The sequence below is a fragment of the Crocuta crocuta genome, unplaced genomic scaffold, assembly GCF_008692635.1.
Source record: "Crocuta crocuta isolate KB4526 unplaced genomic scaffold, BGI_CrCroc_1.0 scaffold528, whole genome shotgun sequence".
Lineage (NCBI taxonomy): Eukaryota > Metazoa > Chordata > Mammalia > Carnivora > Hyaenidae > Crocuta > Crocuta crocuta.
The window spans coordinates 733,277-755,486 of record NW_027530010.1 but is presented as its reverse complement, the minus strand read 5'-3'; the positions used below and the strand labels follow the sequence as shown (position 1 = coordinate 755,486).

At 60.7% G+C, this 22,210-nt stretch overlaps 1 protein-coding gene across 1 annotated transcript in view; it reads right to left on the bottom strand.

Annotated features, from left to right (window-relative positions):
• Positions 1–16,213, bottom strand: part of IL6R (interleukin 6 receptor) — a 20,236-nt gene extending 4,023 nt beyond the window's left edge. Inside the window, exons 1-8 of the mRNA XM_077764045.1 lie at positions 15,748–16,213; positions 15,113–15,236; positions 13,472–13,653; positions 13,209–13,387; positions 12,673–12,814; positions 3,821–3,867; positions 2,715–2,784; positions 137–223 (exon numbers count right to left, since the gene is read on the bottom strand). Of these exons, the coding sequence (XP_077620171.1) occupies positions 137–223; positions 2,715–2,784; positions 3,821–3,867; positions 12,673–12,814; positions 13,209–13,387; positions 13,472–13,653; positions 15,113–15,236; positions 15,748–16,213 (1,297 nt within the window). The remainder of the gene's footprint in view (positions 1–136; positions 224–2,714; positions 2,785–3,820; positions 3,868–12,672; positions 12,815–13,208; positions 13,388–13,471; positions 13,654–15,112; positions 15,237–15,747) is intronic.
• Positions 16,214–22,210: the final 5,997 nt, after the last annotated feature.

The window sequence follows — 22,210 nt, the reverse complement described above, 5'->3', positions numbered from 1 at the left end:
GGGCCCCCGCCACACAGCCGGCTGCTGAGGCCGGAGACCTGAGTGCACCCCTGCCTCTCCTCCTCCTCAATCACCTGTCTTCAAGTCTCGTCAGTTCTTCCTCTAAGGTGCATGCCAGCCCCCAGCCCCAGCTCACNAATGCCAGCGCACAGGAGCGTTCCGAAGGCCAGGCTCCCCCCCGCCACCAGGAAGGTGGGCAGCGGCCCCGCAGACGAGTTGTGCACTAGGAGAAAGGAGACAGGGAGGAAGGGCAGAGCTGGCGCCCCGGGCGGAGCTGGCTCTCGGGCCCGCACACCGCGACCCCAGGGCCCCAGGCCTCGGCGAGGGAGGCGCCTGCGGCTCAGGGCCACGGACGCCCACTCACCATGGGAGCAGCTGAGCCAGCGGCCGTGGGCCTGTCCCCCAGGGCACAGGGGGCGCAGGGCCTGGAGGCCGTGGGGGCCCCGTCGACGGCAGCCCCACTAAGGACGAAGTCAGGGGCTCGGGCAGATTCAATCAAGCTTCCTCCATGGGGGTGTCGCCTGTCACCCCACTTGGTCCTCAGGCCACAGCCACGTGGCCCTCACCTGCCCCTCGTGTGCCGCGCTCCCGCTCCCCGGGGCTCCCCCTTCCCTCCCAGAATGCTCTGGGAAGTCCTCAGCTGTCCAGTCCCGACCAGACAGGGCCTCGCGAGAGGCGAGGCCGCTTCCCTGGTGGAGCGACCCGGCTCCAGGCGCCCCTGCGGGAACCTCTCCAGCCCCAGCTGCAGACTGAGCCCCTGCAGCGGGGCCACCAGTGCGCTTCCCACTGTGACGCCCGCCTGCCCACGCAGAGCCGCCAGACCGCCGGCGCCCAGGCTCCACGCTCCCGGGCTGAGCACGCAGACCCCCGTGGCTTCCAGGCTCCGCCGGGCGCGTCCACCTGACGCTCCCCGCTCCCCGCGGCCCCTGGACGCGCCTCCCAGGAGCCCAGGCCAGACACTGGCTGCAGGACGGGTCTCCCCAAGCTCGGTGGAGACGGCCGTTTAACAGAGGCAGCGATTGGCTTCCTCCCTGACTTTGGTATTTGTTTTTTCCCTCATTCAACAAATATTTAGTGAATATCTATCAATAGAAAGCTTTGTTCTAAGCCACAGGGATACAGGATGACAGAAAAGCTCCTGCCTTCCTGGATCTTACATTCTAATCAAGAGAGAGACAAGCAAATAACTATGTCACGTGACCTTAGCAGGAAGGAGGGCAATGGTGAAAAGTAAAGCAGAGGAAGGTCAAGGAGTGACGGTGGGCGAGGGGGGGGCAGGGGCGGGCGGGGGTCCGTCAGATGCGGAGGCTCTGAGCAGAGATCTGGCTCCGTGAAGGAGCTGGCCAGGCCAGGGGAAGAGCCCTCAGGCAGAGCAAGCAGCATGTGCAAAGGCCCGGAGGTAGAGAATGTGAGCACAGTGACAGGGAGAGTGGACAAGGCGAGGTCTGAGACGGGTGCCTGACCCCACAGAGACCGGAGCCTGGATGTGTGATTGCACAGCCCCTCTGGCTGCTGGTTGGAGAGGGTCTGTTGGGGGTTAGGAGGAAAAGCTCGGTGACCCGCACCAGCTCCTCAAGTCCTGCGAGAGGAGAGGCAGTGGTGGCAGAGGGGAGGGCTGAGGGACTGCCCTGAGGGCGGGTAGAAGAGGAAGCGTGCCCGACCCCCACCCCGAGCAGCCCAGCGAATGTGACGCCAGTTACCGAGATGAGGAGGGCAGAAAAGAACAGGGCTGGAAAGGGCAGGAGGCATTAAGTGTTCGGTTTCCAGCGTAATTGTGAGATTTCCAGTGGGTGTCAGACCAAGGGCACACGCCCACCGGGCCTGGGGCAGGGAGCCTGGGCCATCGCCACGCCATCCACGGACTGACGGATGGCCTTCCATTCCCAGAGATGGGGCTGGAGGAGCTCCCCGAGGCCCCTCCCCCACAGCAGCCCCTGAACCGCGCCATCCCCCCCCACGGCACCTCCTCCGGGAACGTTCTGTGATCCCGACTGGACATGCCCTCACACGTCTCTGAATTCCACTCGCTTTACCTATGCCTCCGCTTTAGCCAACCCACGCTGCCCTCCATACGCTTACCTGACCACCACTGCAGATCCTGGGAGGGAGGGGAGCCTTCAGCACCCCCCAGCCCCCAGCTGTGGCGCCCCAGGGAGTCAGCAGCCCCCCCAGCCCCCAGCTGTGGCGCCCCAGGGAGTCAGCAGATGTGTCCCAGGTGCACTACGGCCCCCAGCTGCAGGGCCGGCAGCCGGGATGGGGCCCGGGCAGGGACCCCACAGAGAGCCAGGAGCGTCAGACGGAGCTGCCCCGGCGCTGTGGCTCGGGCCTAACGCCAGGAGCCCCGTTCGTACGGTGGGCCCGGGGTCCTTCCTCACGCTGGCTGGCTGCCCTGGGCTTGCAAGTACACGGAAGCCGCAGCACTGACATCAAGGCCCCCAGAGAGCTCCCCCAGCCTGCATCCTTCCCAGACTCCAGCCATTCGCATTCTGGGCGAACTGGGGCACATGGCACGGATGTGCGCTGCTCTTCTTACGGCCCCTCAGCGAGCGCGAGTGAACGACCTCAGACAGGAGCAAAGCAGCAGGGGAGCCGGTCGGTCCCCACGTGTCCCCTTTGGCAGAAGGCCTGCCGACACTTTGAATTAGAAAGGACTTGATGCAGGAAGTCCCCTGTGCCCCTGAGGTCACCGGAGTGTAAACGTGCCCAGTCCTTACCTGGGAGGCTGGTCGCATTTGCAGAATCTCGCAGGAGATGATTTTCGCTGTCTCCACTGGTGGTCGGTGCCTAAGACGGAGATCCCCTGTGAGCCCGTTTCTGCAGAGCCCACCGCCATCGGGCCTCCGCCTCCGCCCTCCCTGGTCCGTCCACGGCGTCCTTCCCTGTTTCGGGGACCTCTCTGCTTCTGACCTGCGCCCTCCACGTCGGCACCGCGACTTGCATGATTTGTATCCACACCTCGCCTACCCGACGCAGGGCTTCCCCAGCTGCCTCTCCCACAGCCTGGGCACAGACCTCCCCCCGCGGGGGCTCCAGGGACAGGCTACAGCGGCGCCGCCCCCACGCCCCACGCCAGGTGCCGCCATCTCCTGCAAACCCGCGGGCCAGAATCCTGGACCCCCACTTACTAACCCTGTGACCCTGCACAGACTCTGTAACCCCCGTGGGCGTCCGTGTCCCTCCCTCACAGGCACCACCTCAGCTCTGAACCCCGGCTTCCGTCAGGACCGAACAAGACCAGAGGAACGAGGCTCAGTGCCAAGCACATCTGGGCTGGCGCTCAGCCCGCNCCCCCCCCCCCCCGCCCCCCGGCCACAGAGCACAGGCTGCACCGGGACCTTCTGCTGGGGCCCAGGCAGCCCGCGTCGGCCGCGTGTAAGGTGCGAGGCCTGGGCCCCGTCCCTGGGCTGCCCGGCCTCCCAGCTCAGCTGGCCCTCAGGGGATTAAGGAGCACACGCAGCTGGGGGGAAACCGTATTACCCAAAGATCTGCTAGGCAGCCTCAGAGGTAATCCTCTTTCCAGAAAATTATGACACCCGGAGCCCACAGAGGAAGGGCTCAGATGCACTGAATCCGAGTCCCGAGCTCGGCCGTCAGAGGCGAGGTTCTGCGCGCGGCACGGGTTCGGCGCCGGGGACACGCGCCGTGGCCACGGCCGTCCTGGGACGACAGAACTGCTCTGACCCCGTTCCACAGAGGCCTGACGAGGGCAGGTGCTGGCCCAGGGCCGCATTTCCAGGAAGTGGCAGAGCCAGGATCTGAACCAAACCCCGCCTGGTGCCACCCGCCACCACCCGGCCCGCCCAGCCGCTCCCGAGCTCACCTGCGTGGGAGGGGGGGCCTCGGTCTCAGCTGAGGAGCTCCTGGGTTCTGTGGGCAGAAGAGTCACGATTAATGATGGACAGATCCCCAACGCTCCCAGTGAGCTGGTGGCCGCGTTAGCTAACGAGCGTCACGCTAGAATGAGCAGATAGCCAGCCTGAACGATTATAGTTAAATTAGTTACATAAACTAAAGAGTTACGTAAACTATGATATAGCCATGTTTTGCAACAGTCCTTAATAATAAAGGAAGAAAATGTTGAGGACGTAGTTATGTGAAAAGTGCAAGATGAGGAAGGCCCACGCGGTCTGGTGTGAAGTCCCTACAGACGAGCTCTGGGTCACTGCTGGTGCACAGCACATGCCTACGCACATGCACGCACGAGGAGCAAACAGAAGAACACGTCACCGGGTGGAAGCCCTACCACCATGTAAACTTTTTTCCTGGGGCGCCTGGGGGGCTTAGTCCGTTAAGCGTCCGACTTCGGCTCAGGTCATGATCTCGCGGTCCGTGGGTTCGAGCCCCGCGTCGGGCTCTGTGCTGACAGCTCAGAGCCTGGAGCTGCTTCAGATTCTGTGTCTCCCTCTCCCTCTGAGCCTCCTCTGCTCATGCTCTCTCTCTCTCTCTCAGAAATAAATAAAACATTAGAAAAAAATTAAAAACAAAAATAAAATTTTTTCTTAATGTTTATTTTTGAGAGAGAGGCAGACCGTGAGCAGGGGAGGGGCAGACAGAGACGACAGAGAATCCGCAGCAGCTCCAGGCTCTCAGCTGTCAGCACAGAGCCCAACGCGGGGCTCGAACCCACGAACCGTAAGATCATGACCTGAGCCCCCCGGGCGCCCCAGCGCTCTGATTTTCTTCTATTCGCCTTTCGCAATAAAAACACATAAACTAATTCTCATCCCCTGGGTGGGTTTGGTAGGCTTTGCCCAGGAAGGACCCCGGTGCAGGCACACGGGAGGCCCCCCTTCCTGGAACCCCGCCCCCGGCCCGCCGCAGGAGGCCAGGCGGCAGAGCCAGAGCACGGACACTAGGCCAGGCTCGCGGCAGGAGTGGCCCCGAGGCAGCAGGGCTGAATGTGACGGGCGTGGGCGGAATGCTCTGGGGGTTAAATCTTTTCTTTCCATTCCATCATTTTTCTGTTGAGAAATTAAAAACACTACGGAAATGGTGTCACGTTTCCAGGAGGAGAAGACGGGGACAGAGGTGACCCTGCTTCTGCTCAGGCAAGCGCGCCCAGGAGGACAGCGCCGTCCCCAGGAGGGGAGGAAACACACACCCGCAGCCCTGGCAGGAGGCCAGGGCACGTTCACCCTCCCTACGAGGAAACAGAGCCCAGAGACGGAAGGCAGCAGTCCAGGATCACACAGCAAGTCAGCCCGGGGTCAGCTGGGTGAGACGGGGAGGGCCCAGTCCCCAGAGGAGAAAAGGCAGATGCACAGGGGTGACGGAAGGCCAAGCTCAGGGCACGGGGCCCTAAGGAAAGCTAAACCAGCCCTGCCGGGAAATACAGCCGATCAGAGACGGCCATTCGATCCAGGACTTCCCAAGCCCAGCCACGTTCCCTTCATCTGTGGCTTTCAGGTCCCGTCCTTGATCTGTGGCCTCAGAACCTGGGGTTTAAAGGCTCTACAGGGGCGCCTGGGGGGGCTCGGCTGGTTGAGCATCTGACTCTTGGTTTCTGCTCAGGTCATGATCTTAGGAGTTCAAGCCCCTCGTCAGGCTCTGTGCTGACAGCATGGAGCCTATTGGGGATTCTCTCTCTCTCCCTCTCTCTCTGCCCCTTCCCAGCTCATTCGCCCTCTAAATAAACAAACAAACAGTAACAGAATATTTTAAAATTAAGTCTTACAGAACAAGACTTTTTAAAGGTCTTGGATGACCTAGATGGCCGTGGGGACGCCGATTCAGACCGTTCTGTCCCGGAGGGAGAAGGTAAAGTAGCTTCTGCACTGTTATGAATAATGACCTTTCCCATTTTACAGACGGACACACCGGGGCCCGAGGGCAGCCAGGCCCGCAGCACCGGCGAAACACTGCGAACGCGGCCAGGACCGGCCTTTGCGGACGGCCGCGACCCACCAGTTCCAAGGGTCCAGGTGCCTGCCGTTCTGTCCCATCTGACGCTCAGTGTCCCCGGGAGGCAGGCACCGTGAGCCAGGTTTACAAAGACACGGAGGCTCAGAGAGCCATCACCCACGTCAGGGAGCGCAGGGGATTTTTCTGTTTAAGCAGAAGTGTTTCTATTTCCTACCGCCTCCCTTCAGCCAGCGAGCTGGGTGGAGACAGGGCCCGCATGGCCCCAGAAGTGACCATGGCGGCAGCGGTAACGAGAGCCTGCACTTATTGAGCACTTACTGTGGGCCAGCCTCTGACTCCATGTGACTTAATGAGTTCAGGCTGCACACAGGACTCTGAGACGGCCTATTACTCACCCCCATCCTACACATGGGGAAACGTGCCTGGGACGGTCAATAACTTGTCCCAGGCTTGTAAGAACTAAGTGACAAATCTTTCTGGATCTAAAAACGGACTTTTTTTTCCTTTATTTTAAAACCATCTCTAGACTGAACGTTTCTCAGATTCAGAGACTGTGTCTTCCTCACTTCTGAGAACTCAGGATGTAACACATTTTTCTGAAGAACCGTGTCGTTAGCTAAATTTCGATTATGGAAAAGCACTTAGGAAAAAGACTCTGAAACACTAAGTGGGGTGGCCACTGCGTGTTTCCCTTGTACAAACATTTCCAAGACGACAGGAGGAACCTCTATACTCGGCACCAATAGTGAACTAACAGAAGCCCACACAGGAGTCTTGGGGTTCTGGTCCCGCAAGTTCCTAACACAAGAAACCTCTTTCCATTAACTTGAGGGTTGATCTGAGTTTGCTCTCTTGGGTTTTGAACAGAAAAATCCAATATAAAGATGGCAGAGGCTTTCAGGACAGAATAAATCAACTCGGTCCAGACACTGAACCTTAGACACTTCCTGCATTTCTGATCAGGGTGGGCGGCTTCCTCCCGGACAGATCGCCTTAGATCACATACGCAGGAAGTACCTAGCCTGGCGCACCTGATTTGTATTAAAATGGACCTGGGGCACCTGGGGGACTCAGTCAACTGATTGTCCGACTTCAGCTCAGGTCACGAGCTCATGGTTCATGGGTTCAAGCCCTGCATCGGGCTCTGTGCTGACAGCTCAGAGTCTGTGTCTCCCTCTCTCTCTGACCCTCCCCCACTCATGTTCTGTTTCTGTCTCAATAATAAACATTAAAAAATATTTTTTAAATAAATAAATAAGTAAACTTAAAAAAATTTTTTTAATAATAACAAGTCCTGGGGATGTGACACAGCACAGGGCCACAGCAACGGTGCCACATTGCTTACTTGAAAGCTGCCACGAGACTGGATCTTGGAAGTTCTCATCACAGGAAACAGATATGTGTAACTACACGTGGTGACGGACACTAAGCAGACAGCGTGACCATCATGCAGCAACAGATACAAATATCAAGTCACTGGGTTGTACGTCTGAAACTAATACGATGTAATATACCAATTATATCTCGATAAAACTGGGGGGGGCGCAGAAAACATACATTTCTTTCTAAGAAAATAATTGTAAATGGCATGTTATGACCTTCAGGGCAGGGCTCAGGGGCGGCAGTGCAGACAGGGAAACAGAGGCGGGCCAAGCATCAGAAGCGGAAAGAGAAAGGAGGCGGAGCTTACAGAGAGGCGAGGGGACAGGGAGAGAGGGACGAACCACGGAGCCAGACGCCCGCGGGAAGGGCCAGGGGCCAGCTGTCTGTGGCCCCCACTCTGGGCCCAGGCCCCGCCTCACACCTGCCTACGCGGCCCAGGCCGCAAACCGCCAGCCGGAAGGTCAGTCCTGCTGCCCCCCTGCGTGAACACCAACGCCCTCACAGAGGCGCTGACTGGCCTGGCACCCTGACTGGCACCCGGGGTGGTCCGCACCCTGGCCTGAGGTCAAAGGTCACACCACGTGGGAGAGGCGTGGCTGCGGCCCCAGCCCACCTCGCCCCTTCTTTTACGGCTCGGTGGAAAGCGCCAGTATGGCAATAGCTGCTTTTTACTTAACTGTTCACGTCCTTACTGAGCAAAATGAAGAGCTGGCAACCCCAGACGGTCCCGGAGTTCTTCTGGAACGTCACCAGGGCGGACGCCCAGGGCCCAGCAGCCCGGGCGGCGGACACGCGTGTGCAGGCGCCGGGCCGGCCTTGGGCCGCTGGAGCGGGGAGGCCCCTCGGGGCGCCGTCTCTCCAGAAACGTGTGCCCTCGGACTCTCCCACCGCAAACCTGCAGCCCCCGCCTGGGGCCGGCCGCACACCCTGAGCAGGCCGTGGGCGCGGGTCCCAGGCCCCCGCCCCGCCTGTGCTTTGCCAAGGGGCTCACCCGACACCACCGTCGGGGCCGTGGGAGGGGAGGCCTGGAGGGGCCTCGAGGGGCTGTCGGCCGCCGGCGAGCTGTGCCCCCTCCTTCTGGCCGGGCGTCCCTGNAAGCCGCACAGCCCCTCTCCACCCTGCACCGTCCACCCCTGCCCAGAGGAGGCCCTCCGGGCTCTGCCGGCACCTGCCTCACCCCAAGCCGCCTTACGCAGGTGCTGGCCCTCCCACCCCACTTCCCCCAGGTCACACACCCTGACTGCTCGCTTCACCGCGCTTCCCACGACCTCCACGTCCCCCAGGCGTCAGCACCACCCCCGAGGCCCGGGGACCTCGTTCCCACTGACCCTCATTCCCACGGGTGCACCCCAGTCTCCAGCCTAACCCCCTGCGCAGAGGAGAGCTGCTGGCTTTCTGTGTTGGGCATCTTTCCCACTGGGGCTGTGAAGACCCGCGAGACCCCGCACGCACAGGACGGGGCTCCAGACGCTTCGGAGAGGAGACACGGACGGAGAGGAGACCAAGTGTCCCGTCAGCCACGACGGCGACAAAGTCAGAGGCTGTCCGCGGCTGGCAGACGGCGGGGGCTCCCACTGCGGGGACAGGCCAGTCATTTAGAGAGGGGCATCCACAAACGAGACGAGGGGCAGGAAAAGGCAGCCAGACAGGGGAGCCCCAGGGGCCGGGCCAGCCGGGGAAGAGAAAGGGGGGCCAGGCAGACGCGGGGGCCCAGAGGCCTGCAGAGCGGACACGGCCTCGGGTCGCCCTGAGGGCAGCGGGGTTCACATGAGTAAGGACGCTCTTCTTGAATCGACACTTCAAAGAAGATGTACACGTGGCCAGAGCACGTAACAAGCTGCCACCACCGCTCATCCTCACGGGAGTGCAGAGCAGAGCCACAGCCCTGCCTCACAGCCGCGGGGATGCTGGGATCAAAACCCACAAACAAACAACAGAAATGAGCAGCTGTCACGAGGATGGGAAGAAGCTGGACCCTGGTCCTCGCTGACAAGAACGTAAAACGGTGCAGGGGCACGGGGGGGCGGGGGCTCAGTCGGGGAGCAGTTGAGCGAACGACTCCTGATTTCGGCTCAGGTCATGATCTCATGGTTTGTGAGTTCAAGCCCCGTGTCGGGCTCTGCGCTGAGCATGCAGAGCCTGCTTGGGATTCTCCCCCTCTCTCTGCCCCTCCCCTGCTTGCACACGCACACGCACTCTCAAAATAAACAACAAAAAAAAAGAACGTAAAATGGTGCAGCCACTGCAGAAAACGGTCTGATGGTTCCTCAAATAATTAAAAATAGAGTTACTGTGTGATTCAGCAATCCCACTTCTGGGTCTGTACTCAACAGAACAGGAAGCAGGGGCCCAAACAGACACATACACACCCACCTCCCAGCAGCACCGTTCACAATAGTGACAATAGTCACCGTTCACAAGTGACGGAACCCTGGTGCTCAACCAGAGGAGCGGGTAAGCGAGATGTGGTGTATTCAGCGGGCGGAACGTTACTCAGCCTTACAAAGGAAAGCGATTCTGACACGTGCTGCCGCGCAGACGGACCTGGAAAACACGACGCTCCGTGAAACAGGCCAGTCACGAGGACACACGGTGGTGATTCCACTTATACGAGGCCCCCGGCAGCGAGACGCGTAGAGACAAAACAGGAAGGGGCGACGCCAGGGGCTGGGGGTGGAGGGGGGGTCGCCGTTTAATGGGGACAGAGTTTCAGTTTTGCAGGATCAAGTTCTAGGGTGTGGACGGTCTAACAGCTGCAGAGAACTGTGGACATACTCAACGCCATCTTAACACACTTAAAAACAGTCATGATCATAAATTTCAAGTTATATATATTGTACCACAGTTAAACATTTTTTTAAAAATGTTTTATTTATTTCTAGGAGACAGAGAGAGAGACAGTGTGAGCAGGGGAGGGTCAGAGAGAGAGGGAGTCACAGACTGAAACAGGCTCCAGGCTCTGAGCTGTCAGCACAGAGCCCGACGCGGGGCTCGAACCCATGAACCGCGAGATCATGACCTGAGCCGAAGTCGGACGCTTAACCAACTAAGCCACCCAGGCGCCCCTCAGTTAAACATTTTTAAAGAGAAAGAAAGAACTTTCTAACAAAACAACCTCTTAGAGCGGTTTGTGATCATCTAAATTAAGTGGTGGGATAAAAGGTAAACGAGGGTGAGCCTGTTCCGAAACATGCCCTGTGCACACGGTGTGAGCAGCTCTCTCCCCTTGCAAAGGCTTTCGGGGCCACGGTGATGTTCAGCGCTCAGGGGAGGAGCGTGTCTGGGCTCAACGTGTATACAAATCAAAGAAAACCAGGGGCAGGTGACAGGACAGGGGTCAGGGAAGAGCGAGGAAGACACGCAGAGCCCGCGGCAACTCGTCCGGCTGTCCCGGGGCAGGAAAGGCACGGAGCTCACAGGGCAAAGCAGGGAGGGGAAAAGCCATGTCCTTTCCGGGGGAAGAACGCCAACCTCCGCATGCAAGCCTTCCCCCTGGGGCTGCGGTGGAGAGAGTGCCGGCCAGGGCTGGGCCTGAGCAACTGGTATCACTTCTATCTTTTTCTCTTTATCCCTACGTATTTAATAAACCAATAAACAGATACCATATTCTCTCTTTTTTTTAACTGCCTAGTATTTAAGAACAACTCATTTGTTTCGATTATGCTTCTGAGCTAATGAGATCTCAGCCTGAAGCAAGCCTGGAAGCTGTTCTCTAATGAAAACACTGGGAACAACAGAATGGGCTGCCACGGCAGGTAGTGAGCTCTCCATCTCTGGAAGCATTCAACCAGAGCCTGCACAACCACTCTACGCACTGTGATCCAGTCCCGGTACTGGGTCTGGGCCTGCTGAACCCTAATCTTCCACAGCAAGGAGTCGAGACTTCTCAGGACACCTCCAGTTGTTTTCTCAGGAAAAACGCGAAACAGCCGTGCGGGCTTGCTGCCCTGGGCTCGGGAGGCGCCAGCGGAGCTAGAAACAGGCCAGCGGCTCCTCTGGAAAAGCAGGACTGGGAACGGCAAGCCGACGAAAGGGCCACGGTTCCCACAGGCCCTGCTTTGCTTCTCTGCCATGAGAATGTACTAACTCGATACAAATTTCAGAATTTTTCTTATAAAAACAAGACACTGCGGGCACCTGGGTGGCCCGGTCGGTTGAGCATCCGACTCTTGATCTCAGCTCAGGTCTTGATCCCGGCGTCCCGGGTTCAAGCCCCACGTCCTGCTCTGCACTGATGGTGCGGCGTCTACTTAAGAGTCTGTGTCCCCCTCGCTCTCTGCCCCTCCCCCGCTCTCTCAAAATAAACATTAAAAAAATTAACCATGTAGTTACTAAACAATGCATTTTCAAAAAATATTTAATAACGAGAACGCTCACAGTATTCTCTCCTCCTCCCACACACTCGTATTTAAAAAAAGGAAAGCAGCCTATGAAAATGTTCTCACTGGTTTTCTCCAGGCAGTAAAAACACTTATAATAAGGGGCGCCTGGGGGGCTCAGTCGGTTAAGCATCCGACTTCGGCTCGGGTCATGGTCTCACGGTTCGTGGGTTCGAGCCCCGCGGCGGGCTCTGTGCTGACTGCCAGCTCAGAGCCTGGAGCCTGTTTCAGATTCTGTGTCCCTCTCTTGCTCTGCTCCTTCCCTGCTCACGCTGTCTCTCTCACTCTCTCAAAGATAAATAAACATTAAAAAAAAACACTTATAATAATATTTTTTCATATTTTTGTGGGATTTTTCATGTTCTATCACAACCACAGTAACTTCAATCATTCCCCAAAGGCAATTACTTTTACCTTTAACATCTTTTTTTTTTTTTAACATTTATTTATTTTGAGAGACTGAGCGTGGGACGGGTGAGGGGCGGAGAGAGACATGCGGAATCCAAAGCAGCTCCAGGCTCTGAGCACAGAGCCTGACACGGGGCTCGAACCCACGATCTGTGAGATCATAACATCTTTTTTTTAATGTTTATTTATTTTTGAGAGAGAAACAGAGAGACAGTGTGAGCAGGGGAGGGTCAGAGAGAGAGGGAGTCACAGACTCTGAAACAGGCTCCAGGCTCTGAGCTGTCAGCACAGAGCCCGACGCGGGGCTCGAACCCACGAACCGCGAGATCATGACCTGAGCTGAAGTCGGACACTTAACTGACTGAGCCACCCAGGCGCCCCGACCTTTAACATCTTTTTAAAGTTAGGAAATGTCAGTAGCTGTGGTTCACTAAACGCAGCTACAGATTCTTTGAGGCCCCAGTTGTGCAGCGATCACAGCGGCCGCACAACAGCAACAGCCACCACCAGGGGCACGTGTCCCTGGGCCCCGCGGCCTCCTTCCAAAGTGGCTGGTGTCTTAGCGCTGGTTGGGGGTGACCTGCCACACAGTAACCGCAAACCAGGCAGTACGGCCGAGACCCCCGCGCCCACACAGTACCTGTCCACGGGGCGCCTGTGGCCTCGGGGCTCCACGTGCTCCAGGAGCCGAGCCCGAACTCCTCCTGCGCCCGGAGCTGCACCCGGTGCCGCTCGCCTTTCCAGGCGTCGCGGATGATGCAGCGGTGCTCCAGCTCCTTGACCTGGGGCGGGACACAGCGACTCAGGGCGGCCCCCCAGGGACAGTGTGCCCCCCCCCCCACAGGCCCATGAGCGACATGGCGGCACGGTCGCCCCTGCCGCTCCCCGCCCTGCCCTCTGCGGCGGAAGCTGTAAGTCCCAGGAGCCTGCGGGCCGCACCCTCCGCACACCGGCCCCCCAGGTCACACCCCCACACAGCCCGTGAGGAGGGGCCTGCTGTCATCTCTCCCGTGTGACAGATGAGACAACAGGCTCAGAACGGTTCAGGGACTCACCCACAGCCACTCGGGCAGTGAGTCACCAAGCAGGAGCCCAGGCCGCGCTGCTCTTTCCGGAACCCTTCCTGCCCCCAGCACCCAGCGCCCTTCTCCGTCCAGAAGTAAGAGGAGAACTTACCATCCAAGTCGTGAACGTCCTTGACCTCTCGGCGCGGTACCGGAGCTCAAACCGCAGCTTGTAGAAGCTGGAGTTCCAGGAAGGAGGGTCCTGCCAGCTGACCCGGAGCCAGCGGGGGTTTCTGGGCACGGCAGTGACAGTGACGTTGACCGGCGGGTCCGGCTGCACNGAGCAGGGGCCTCGGGCCCCAGCCCCGCCCCGCCCCCCACGAAGTCAGAGGGGACCGAGGCAGCCGGGGTGGGGGTCCCGAAGAGCCTACTCACGGACTCCATAGCCCTCGAACGTTTGGGGACGGCTGGACTTGCTCCCGGCAGCATTGGTGACGCACAGGGACACCACGTACAAGGAGTTGTCCCCCTCGGGGACCGCCAGCTGGCAGGAGAAGGTCCGCGGCCCCGGGAGGTACTGGCACGGCTCCTCGGCGTCTCCCGCGGGCCTGGTCCCGCTGCGCACAGGACACGGGGGCCTCACCGCCAGCTCCTGCCCCTGGGGGCAGGGGGCGGCCGGCCCGGACGCCCGCTGCCTGCCTGCTCCTGAGCGCAGAGCCCAGCCCTCGCCCCTGCCCCCCAGCGTCCAGGCTCTAACCCAACAGCCTTGCCCCCAGGCGCGGGCGCAGCCACCACAGTCAGTACCACCCGGCTGGGGGAAGAGAGTTTCTGGCTGAAGATATTTGAAGTGAGTCACACTCGGGTCACCTAGCCTGGAGGCCTGAGACTTCCCACCTTTGACGGGTGTGAGCAGGCAAGGCCCGGCAGCCACTCCCGGCAGCCACTCCCGGGCCACAAGGGGGCAGACCCGCTGATTCAGGGTTAGGCCCGGGGCCCAGGACAAATTCCCTCCTCCTGGGAAGCCTGCCCCTGCGTCCCCAGCGGGAGTCAGAGCCTCCTTCCCTTCAACACCATCCGGCCCCCCTCCTGGGGTCGGGGGTGGGGTTCGGAGGGCTCTGGTAAGCTCGGAGCCCAGGGCACGTGCTGACCTCAGCCAGCGCTCGGGAGGGACGGGGGAGACAGCACGGGGCGAGGGTGCCCACGTGTGCACGCGCCTCTTCCGGGGCCGTGTGATCCGCGCAGGCGCCCGGGGCTGCTCCCCTCCCCCTCGGTCGGGGGTGGGGCGCAGGGGTGGGGGTGCCAGCAGCTGCTGCAGGGGAGGGTGAGCCCCGTGCACAGAGCGGCCTGAGCACCAACACCTGCCCGGCCCCACAGCGTCACCCGCCCAACCCAGCTGCGGGCTCCGATCCTCCCCACGGGCGGCGACGCATCTGTGCGGACCGTCTACACAGCTCTAAGCGGAGCCCCAGGCATTAATGTTAGCCCCCGACACTCTGCACACTCTGCGACAGACGCGGTGGGGACCAGACCCTCCCGGGCAAGTCGCAGCTCCGATTTCCTGATGCTCCGAAGACCATCAGCTCAGACTCCGTAAGAAAGGCCTGGACCACGGGGCCGAGACGGGCCGACCACAGGGCTCTTTCCAGCGTCTCCACCTCCCGCTCCCCACCCGCCCCAGCCTGCTCCTCTCCGGCCAGTCTAATGGACGCAGCCTGAGAAAGGCTCCCAGCACGGCTGACAGGAGCGGCCGCTCTTCGGGCGCTGGGGCCCTGGGGCACGGGACAGCTCCTCCTTGGGGCAACGCCCAAAATCTGGTGTTTTCAGTAACACCAGACAGGCTGGGACTTGACTCCCAGCAGGGCCGCCTGCCAGCAAGATGACCTTAAACAAGTTAATCAGTCTCTCAAGCTCCGCTTCTCCATCTGCTCAACAAGGAAAATGACCTCGGTTCGTGCTGTGGCCGTAAGCGCAGCGGCGTCCGGCGGCCCGGCCCCTCCCCCGCCCCACAGCCAGTCCCCGAGGCTGCGAGGCTGCGTGCGGGCCGGGCCTCAGGGGGCTTGAGAGGCAGATACTCACAACTTCCTCACCAGGAGCGTGGCCCTGGTCGTCCAGGACGGGGGGCTCCGAGGACCCCACTCACAGGACACCTTGCTGAGGAGGCTCTTCCGGAAGCAGGTGATCTGGGGCTCCTCGGGAGGGGCTGAAGCGAGAGCGCGGCCAGTGTGAGGGGGGGCACGGCCCTGAGGCCAAACAACCCCCGCCCCCCGCTCATTCCTTCCATCTCTGTAACTACTCCGAGTGGGGTAAAAAATTAACCGTATCTGCCAGCGAGGCACTGAGGGCACAGAGGTTACACCATGAAGGAGGAGGAGCACTCCAGGCCTCAGGCTGTTAACCCCTCAGGCCAGGGGGGGCAGGGGACCCTCAGCCGGGCAACCCCTCCCCCCCACGAGCCTGGGCCTGACCCCTCGGGCCAGCGGGGGGCAGGGGTCCCTGTCAGCCGGACAACCCCTCCCCCCCACGAGCCTGGGCCTGACCCCTCGGGCCAGAGGGGGGCAGGGGTCCCTCAGCCGGGCGACCTCCCCCCATGAGGAGCCTCCTTCAGGCTCCCTGCTGGCGGTCGTCAGTGTGTCCTCCCCTGGATGTGTCCGGCCAGGGAAACATCAGGAGTCTAAAGCGACAGCTGGGGGTACTCTGCACGCACAACTCACCTTCCACCAGCAAACGCACGGTTCCAGCCAGGCGGCCATCCCGGTAACAGGAGTAGTTTCCAGAGTCGCTGGGCTGCACCGACCTCAGAAGGAGCCGCCCTCTCGAGCCAGCACCACGGTCCGGCCGGGAGCCTGGGACCCGGCTCCCCAGCAGCCAGTGAACCACAGCGCCGTCTCCCGGCTCCTCGCCCGGGCAGGTCAGGGTCACGCTGGCCCCAGGCCGGGCAGTCACCACATCACTCGGCACCTCTGGGGACGGAGAGGACACCGCGTAAGTCCACGGCAACCAGGAAGGACTTTGCTTCTGACACGAGAAGTCACCGGAGTCAGAACTGCCCACCTCCCAAGGCCGACCGCTGGCCCAGGCCACGGCCGCCACGGCCCAATTACGGCAACGGCCTCCCGGGGGGCCCCCAAGCCGCCCCCGACTCTTTCGATTAGATAAGCCATCAAAGGCTGCCCCCATCCCAGCGTGAGCACCGAGCGTGAGGCCAGGCGCACAGGGACTTCCGCCACCTGGGCCCCCGCCCACCCCACGCCCCACACGACCTCCTACGTCACGTCTCAGCCTGAACCTCCCCTCCCCGAGGCCGTCGTCCCTCGCCCTGTCTCCCACCCCACACTGAGGGGGGCGCGGGCCCCTTCCGGTGTTTTCTGTGTCACCGCGTAGCTATCGACCTTCCCCCATGCGGCTCTGGGTCACCTGCCCAAGACTGTCCCTGAGGGACTCAGACCGGAGTGTGCGCGTGTGTCCCCCGTGTCCTGCTTCGTGGCTGAGCACGCGGCACCGAGACGCCCATCAGGTCCACAGAGCGACTTCCATCTGCGCCTGAATGAGCTTATGCTTAGACCAGACCCACCCATCGCTTTTTTTAAAAGACTCGTTTCATTTTTAAGTAATCTGTACACCCAAAGTGGGGCTTGAACTCACGGCCCTGAGACCAAGGGTCACGTGCTCCAGCTAGGCAGGTGAGTTCTTTGAGATTTTATTTCTACCACCCGACACTCTGACCACCATGCCCATATCTCTACTTCTCCATCTTCCGCTCGACAAAACTTCACAGGGACGTCAAGCTGACACGCGAATCACCCACCAGCTCCGAAGGGACAGACGGGGACCCTGCCACGCCCGCTGGTGCGCGAGGGGCCTACGGCGTCCCTCAGACACAGGCAGGCTGCGCGCGGGTCCCGGTGGAGGCCAAGGGCCCAAGAGGGGCCTTCACAGGACACTGTCCGTGTCCCCAACCATGACTCCGAGACAGTGAGCTCCTGCCAGCACTCATCAAAGAGCTCAGCAGTGAGTGCTCGTTAATAATGCTTAGTATCGGGTGCCTGAGGGGGCCCTCAGGGACAGGGGCTCCGCACACAAACCCCCGCGGAGCCCGGAGAAGCCGCACGCTGGACAGCTCTGGGGGTCCCTCCCCCCACAGGAGGTCCTGCCTCGCGTGCGACCAGCCTGAACGACAGCAGGGGCTGTTCCTTGCCCGCTCGCTCTAACAATGGCCAGAGCACTGGGGAGCTCAGAGAAACAGCAAATAAATAGGCTTTTCTTCGCGTTCACAAAAACACGGCTCCGGGAGCAGTGAGGGCCACTCCCTCTGCCAAGGGGCTTGAGTAACGCTTTTCTGAATCTTTAAAACTGAGTCACTATTTTTTTTAAGGGGGTGATAAATTATAAACCAGCTGTTGGCAACTACTGCTCATTCCAGCCCCTCCCCAAAATACATCCCTTCTAGGGGCACGTGGCTGCGACTCCTGATCTCAGGGCCGTGGGTTCAAGCCTCACGCTGGGCACAGAGCCTACTGAGAAAACAATGTGCAAAGTACATTTCTTGCAGAACCTGTGAACAGCACTGTGTTGACTAGGTTTCTGAAAGCACTGCGTGCGCGGCGGACAGACGGAAGGGAAGCCCAAAAGGAAATAAACGCGCTAAAACCAGAACAGGCAGTGTACCCGGCCACGCACCCAGGCCTGCGCCTGATGGGGTTCCGAGCCGGCCGTGACACCCACGTGGCGGTGCGGGCGCCCAGGGCACCTGCCCTGTCTGCCCCCTCCAGACGCTGGGACTGGAGTGACTTCCTGCAGTTCGGGGATTTTCTACAAGCCGTTCACTCTAGAATGAATGTGTACCTGACTTTCAGACAAAGAGGCTTCACAGCCTGGGTCTGTCCAGGTCATTCAGTCTCGGGAGGAGGGGAAGGAGGAGCAGAGAACAGGGGGCAGGGGCGGGCAAGGGTGAGGGCAGGCTCCTTCGGGTCAGGGAGGGGCGTCCCCCCACGCGCTCCGCATAGGCCCCGGGAGGCGCTGACCCCGCGCCGAGCACCGAACAGCGAGGGAGCCCGCGCTCAGCCGGGGGCCCGGGCTGCAGGCCTGAGCCTGCCCCTCCTGAGAACTCAACACCGCGGCCGGGGAAGGCCGGGGGCCTCGGCGACAGCGATGCCACCCTCACACCCCACACAGCCTGGGGGGCACAACGGCCTCTGATACAGGCCACCCCGAGAGAAACGTCCCGGACGGCCGCGCGGAGGGACCCGGAGAAGGGCCGAGCCGGGGTCGGCGCAGAGCAGCTGCAAGAGGCACCGAAGAGTGAAAGCCCAGAGGGCAGAGCCGGGTCCTGGGGCGGAGACAGAAGCCAGGGGCGCAGGCTCGGTGCGCGGCCCCAGCCCCCGACCCGACGGGGCCCACCCGTCTCTCCCTCTGTTTATCCTCCATCACCCGGAGAACAAACCGGCCGTGCCCCCCGCTCCCCCCCAGAACTGAGTCAGGGGAGGGGGAAGGGCAGTCAAGGGCCGGGAGCCTTCTTCCTTCCCACACAGGAAAGGGTCCCGCAGAGGACACAGGATGTCACCGGGGCCCAAGATCAGAAGACTGTCACCTCCTGAAAACAAGCTCAACCGCCTGCCCAGCGGGAGGGGACAGAGGCCCGAGCCCATCCCCCATCTCGCCAACGGCCCCCGCCAAGCCCCGGTGTCTGTGAAGCCCAGGTCCCTAGCGCCCGGTTCCCGCCCCTGATGCCTCGCCACGTGGGGTGGTCAGCTCTCAGAGGTCAGGAGGCACGTCTGGGTCTGTCTCAACTTGAAAACACACAATTGGTAAATTCATTATTTAATAGTTGATGACTCTGCTTTGCACAGGGATGCAGCCCTCACGCGCTGCTCTTCTCCCCAGAGTTTGAAGGGAGGGGAATTCCACAGCCTCCCTGCCTCCCCTTCCGCGAGAGGAAGCGAGCGGAGGCCCCGTAGCCCCCGGGACCCATCCTGCACCTGCAGACCAGACCCCCCGCTCCCCAGGGCCCGGGAGCCCCACGGCCGCAGGGGGCTCGGCGGCACGGCTCCGGGGAGCTGGGCGGAGCCCCCTCCGGACCTAAGCAGGTGCCAGAGACCGAAACAGCTTTGCTGTTTTTCTACTTATTTCTTCCCTCTTCAAGTAAACTTGCAAATGTCAGTAATCAGACAAACATGCACGCGGAGACACATTTCTCAACTCTGTTACGGCGCTCGGCCGCTCTTGCCAGCAAAAACGGGCTGGGCTGCCCGCCCCCTTTATGTAAGCGGTGAGCCAGTGGCCCAGCGCACGGCCACGGAGGACGCACCTGCCCATCCAGCCCTGCTTTCTGAGCAGGGGCTCGGGTCTGGCTGCCCGGCCAGCCGGCACCAAGGACGGACTCCAGCCTCTCCGGCTGCAGAGGCCCAGGGCCCCAGAAGGGGTCCCAGAGAAAGCAGGCCCCTTCTCAGCAATAAAGGCCTTGAACTGGAAGGAAGCAGCTGCTGAGAAGTCTCCAGAAGAACCTGTGTCCAAGTGAAGAATTCAGTCCCAGGGAGCCTATAACACACCCCCAGTGCCCCGTCTACCGGCTGGAACAGATTTCCTGGTTTCCAGTAATAACTGTTAACGCCCACCACCAACCGTGAGCCTTGGCGCGTGAGCCGCGGCGGTTCACCCGCGAGCCACAGCTCCTCACAGTCACCTTGTAGGAAGCCAAGCTGTCCCTTATCACAGCCGAAGCGACACAAGCTCAGAGAGGTTCAGGAACTTGCCCAATTCGCACAGCTCACGAGGCCACTGCGTCTGGGCACACATCCCTCTCCTTGGGGCAGGGGCCTCTCTGGGCGCCCCCACCTCCCCCGTCCCTGGCTGCCCACCACTGTCTCCTGCTATTTCCGTGCCTTTCCACCCATCACGGAGGCTGGTGGAAGGGGGTCCTGGGTGTGAGGGGTCTGGGGGTAGTGGCCCCCCGGCAGAGCCGGCCACCAGGAGTGGTGGGTCTGGGGCNCACACACACACACACACACACACACACACGCGCGCGCGCGCACACATTCTCTCCTGCTCCCACAGGTCACTCACTCACTGGCCTAAAATCCCCAGGGCGCAGGGAGAGGCCGCCACCTTCTCCAGCTCAGCCCCAACCCCACCCCCCCCGCCCCCAGCTGCACCCCTCCCCTGCCCGCAGCCGCACCCCTCCTCTCTCATCTGTGCTGCAGCACCTGCTTGTATTTGTCTTGTACTTGGCAGCGTCGTGTTTACCTTGGCTCCGCACGGAGGCCACACCGCCGCGCGGGGGGAGGAGGCTCCCCAGGACCCACACAGAGGTGCTGCTGGAGGCTTGGCTCCCCGACCAGCACCCCCGGCCGCGTCCTCCAGAGAAGAGCAAGGGGCCGCGCCCTGGCGGCCTCGGAGGGAATCTGCTGGCCCTGCCCCGGTCCGGCCTGGCCGCCCCCGGAGATTATCACCTAACTGGAGGGCAAGACATGAAGGGCCGCCCCCAGGCCGACCGGGCCAGGTGCCCACGGGCAGCAGCAGCCTGGGGGGGACTGGAGTCCTGCCCTCTGCCCCCCCCGCCCCCCCGCTTTAGACCTGACGCAGCTAACGATTTGAGGTGCCGCAGAGTAGAGGTGGGGGGAGGGCTGCTCATGTCTGCTCCTCTTCTGAGGGGCAACCCCGAGGGCACGCCATCTGTGAAAATTCACCAAGCTGCACGTTTACACTGAGCACGCTCATTGTGCGTGTGCGGTGCTGCCACGCACATTGTAATGAAGGCCCCAAAGTCCGCTCCCGAGTCCTACCGCTGCCTGAGCCTGGGCCTACGACCCTCCCCACGCAGGTGCGCACACACCTGCACCTGCACACACACACGCACCTGCACACACACCTGCACGCAACACACTTATTCACACACCTGCACGCACACGCACCTGCACACACACCTCCACGCAACACACTTATTCACACACCTGCACGCACACGCACCTGCACACACACACCCGCACACACACGCGCCTGCACACACACCTGCACGCAACACACTTATTCACACACCTGCACGCACACGCACCTGCACACACCTGCACCTGCACACACACGCACCCGCACACATACCTGCACGCAACACACTTATTCACACACCTGCACGCACACGCACCTGCACACACACGCACCCGCACACATACCTGCACGCAACACACTTATTCACACACCTGCACGCACACGCACCTGCACACAACACACCTGAGCACACCTGCACATGCACGCAACACTTATTCACACACCTGCATGCACACGCACCTGCACACACGCACTTGTGCGCACACACCTGCACCCACGCGCACCTGCACACACACACACCTGCAAACCGCACCGATCGGTCCAGTTCTCCCCACGTCCCCAAGAAGGAGGCAGCTTGGAACAGGAGCAGACAGCTGCGAGGCCAGGCCCTGGGGCCCCTGCCCCGCTGTGTTCGGAGATGGAGGACTCAGCATCACCAACGTCAGTGCTCCCTACACCAAATTCTACTTGACCCTAAAGAAAATACCAAGAGGAATGTTTTAGAACTGGACAAGCTGATTCTAGCGTTCAAGGGCAGCCAGGACAATTCTGAGGAAGTGGGGGGAGGAGATGGGGATCAGCCTACCAAACCTTAAAGCACATCATAAGCCACAGTCATGAGAGCAGTGTGGTACTGGCACGAACAGACTGAAGCATGGAAAAGACTGGAAATGGCTCAGAAATAACAACAGCCCAAAATAGCTTAGTCTGCACTAATGAACTGCACGCTTTAAAATAGCTAAGATGAGGGGCGCCTGGGTGGCTTAGTCGGTTAAGCGTCCGACTTTCACTTAGGTCATGATCTCGCGGTTCGTGGGTTCGAGCCCCGCGTCAGGCTCTGTGCTGACTGTCAGCTTAGAGCTTGGAGCCTATTTCAGAGTCTGTGTCTCCCTCTCTCTCTGACCCTCCCCTGTTCACGCTGTCTCTCTCTCTCTCCTAGAAATAAATAAAAATATTAAAAAAAAAAGAAAAAATAAATAAAATAGCTAAGATGAGGGGCATCTGGGGGGTTCAGTCAGTTTGGCATCCGACTTCAGCTCTGGTCGTGATCTTGCAGTGCGTGGGTTCAAGCCCCGCATTGGGCTCTGTGCTGACAGCTCAGAGCCTGGAGCTGCTTCAGATTCTGTGTCCCCCTCA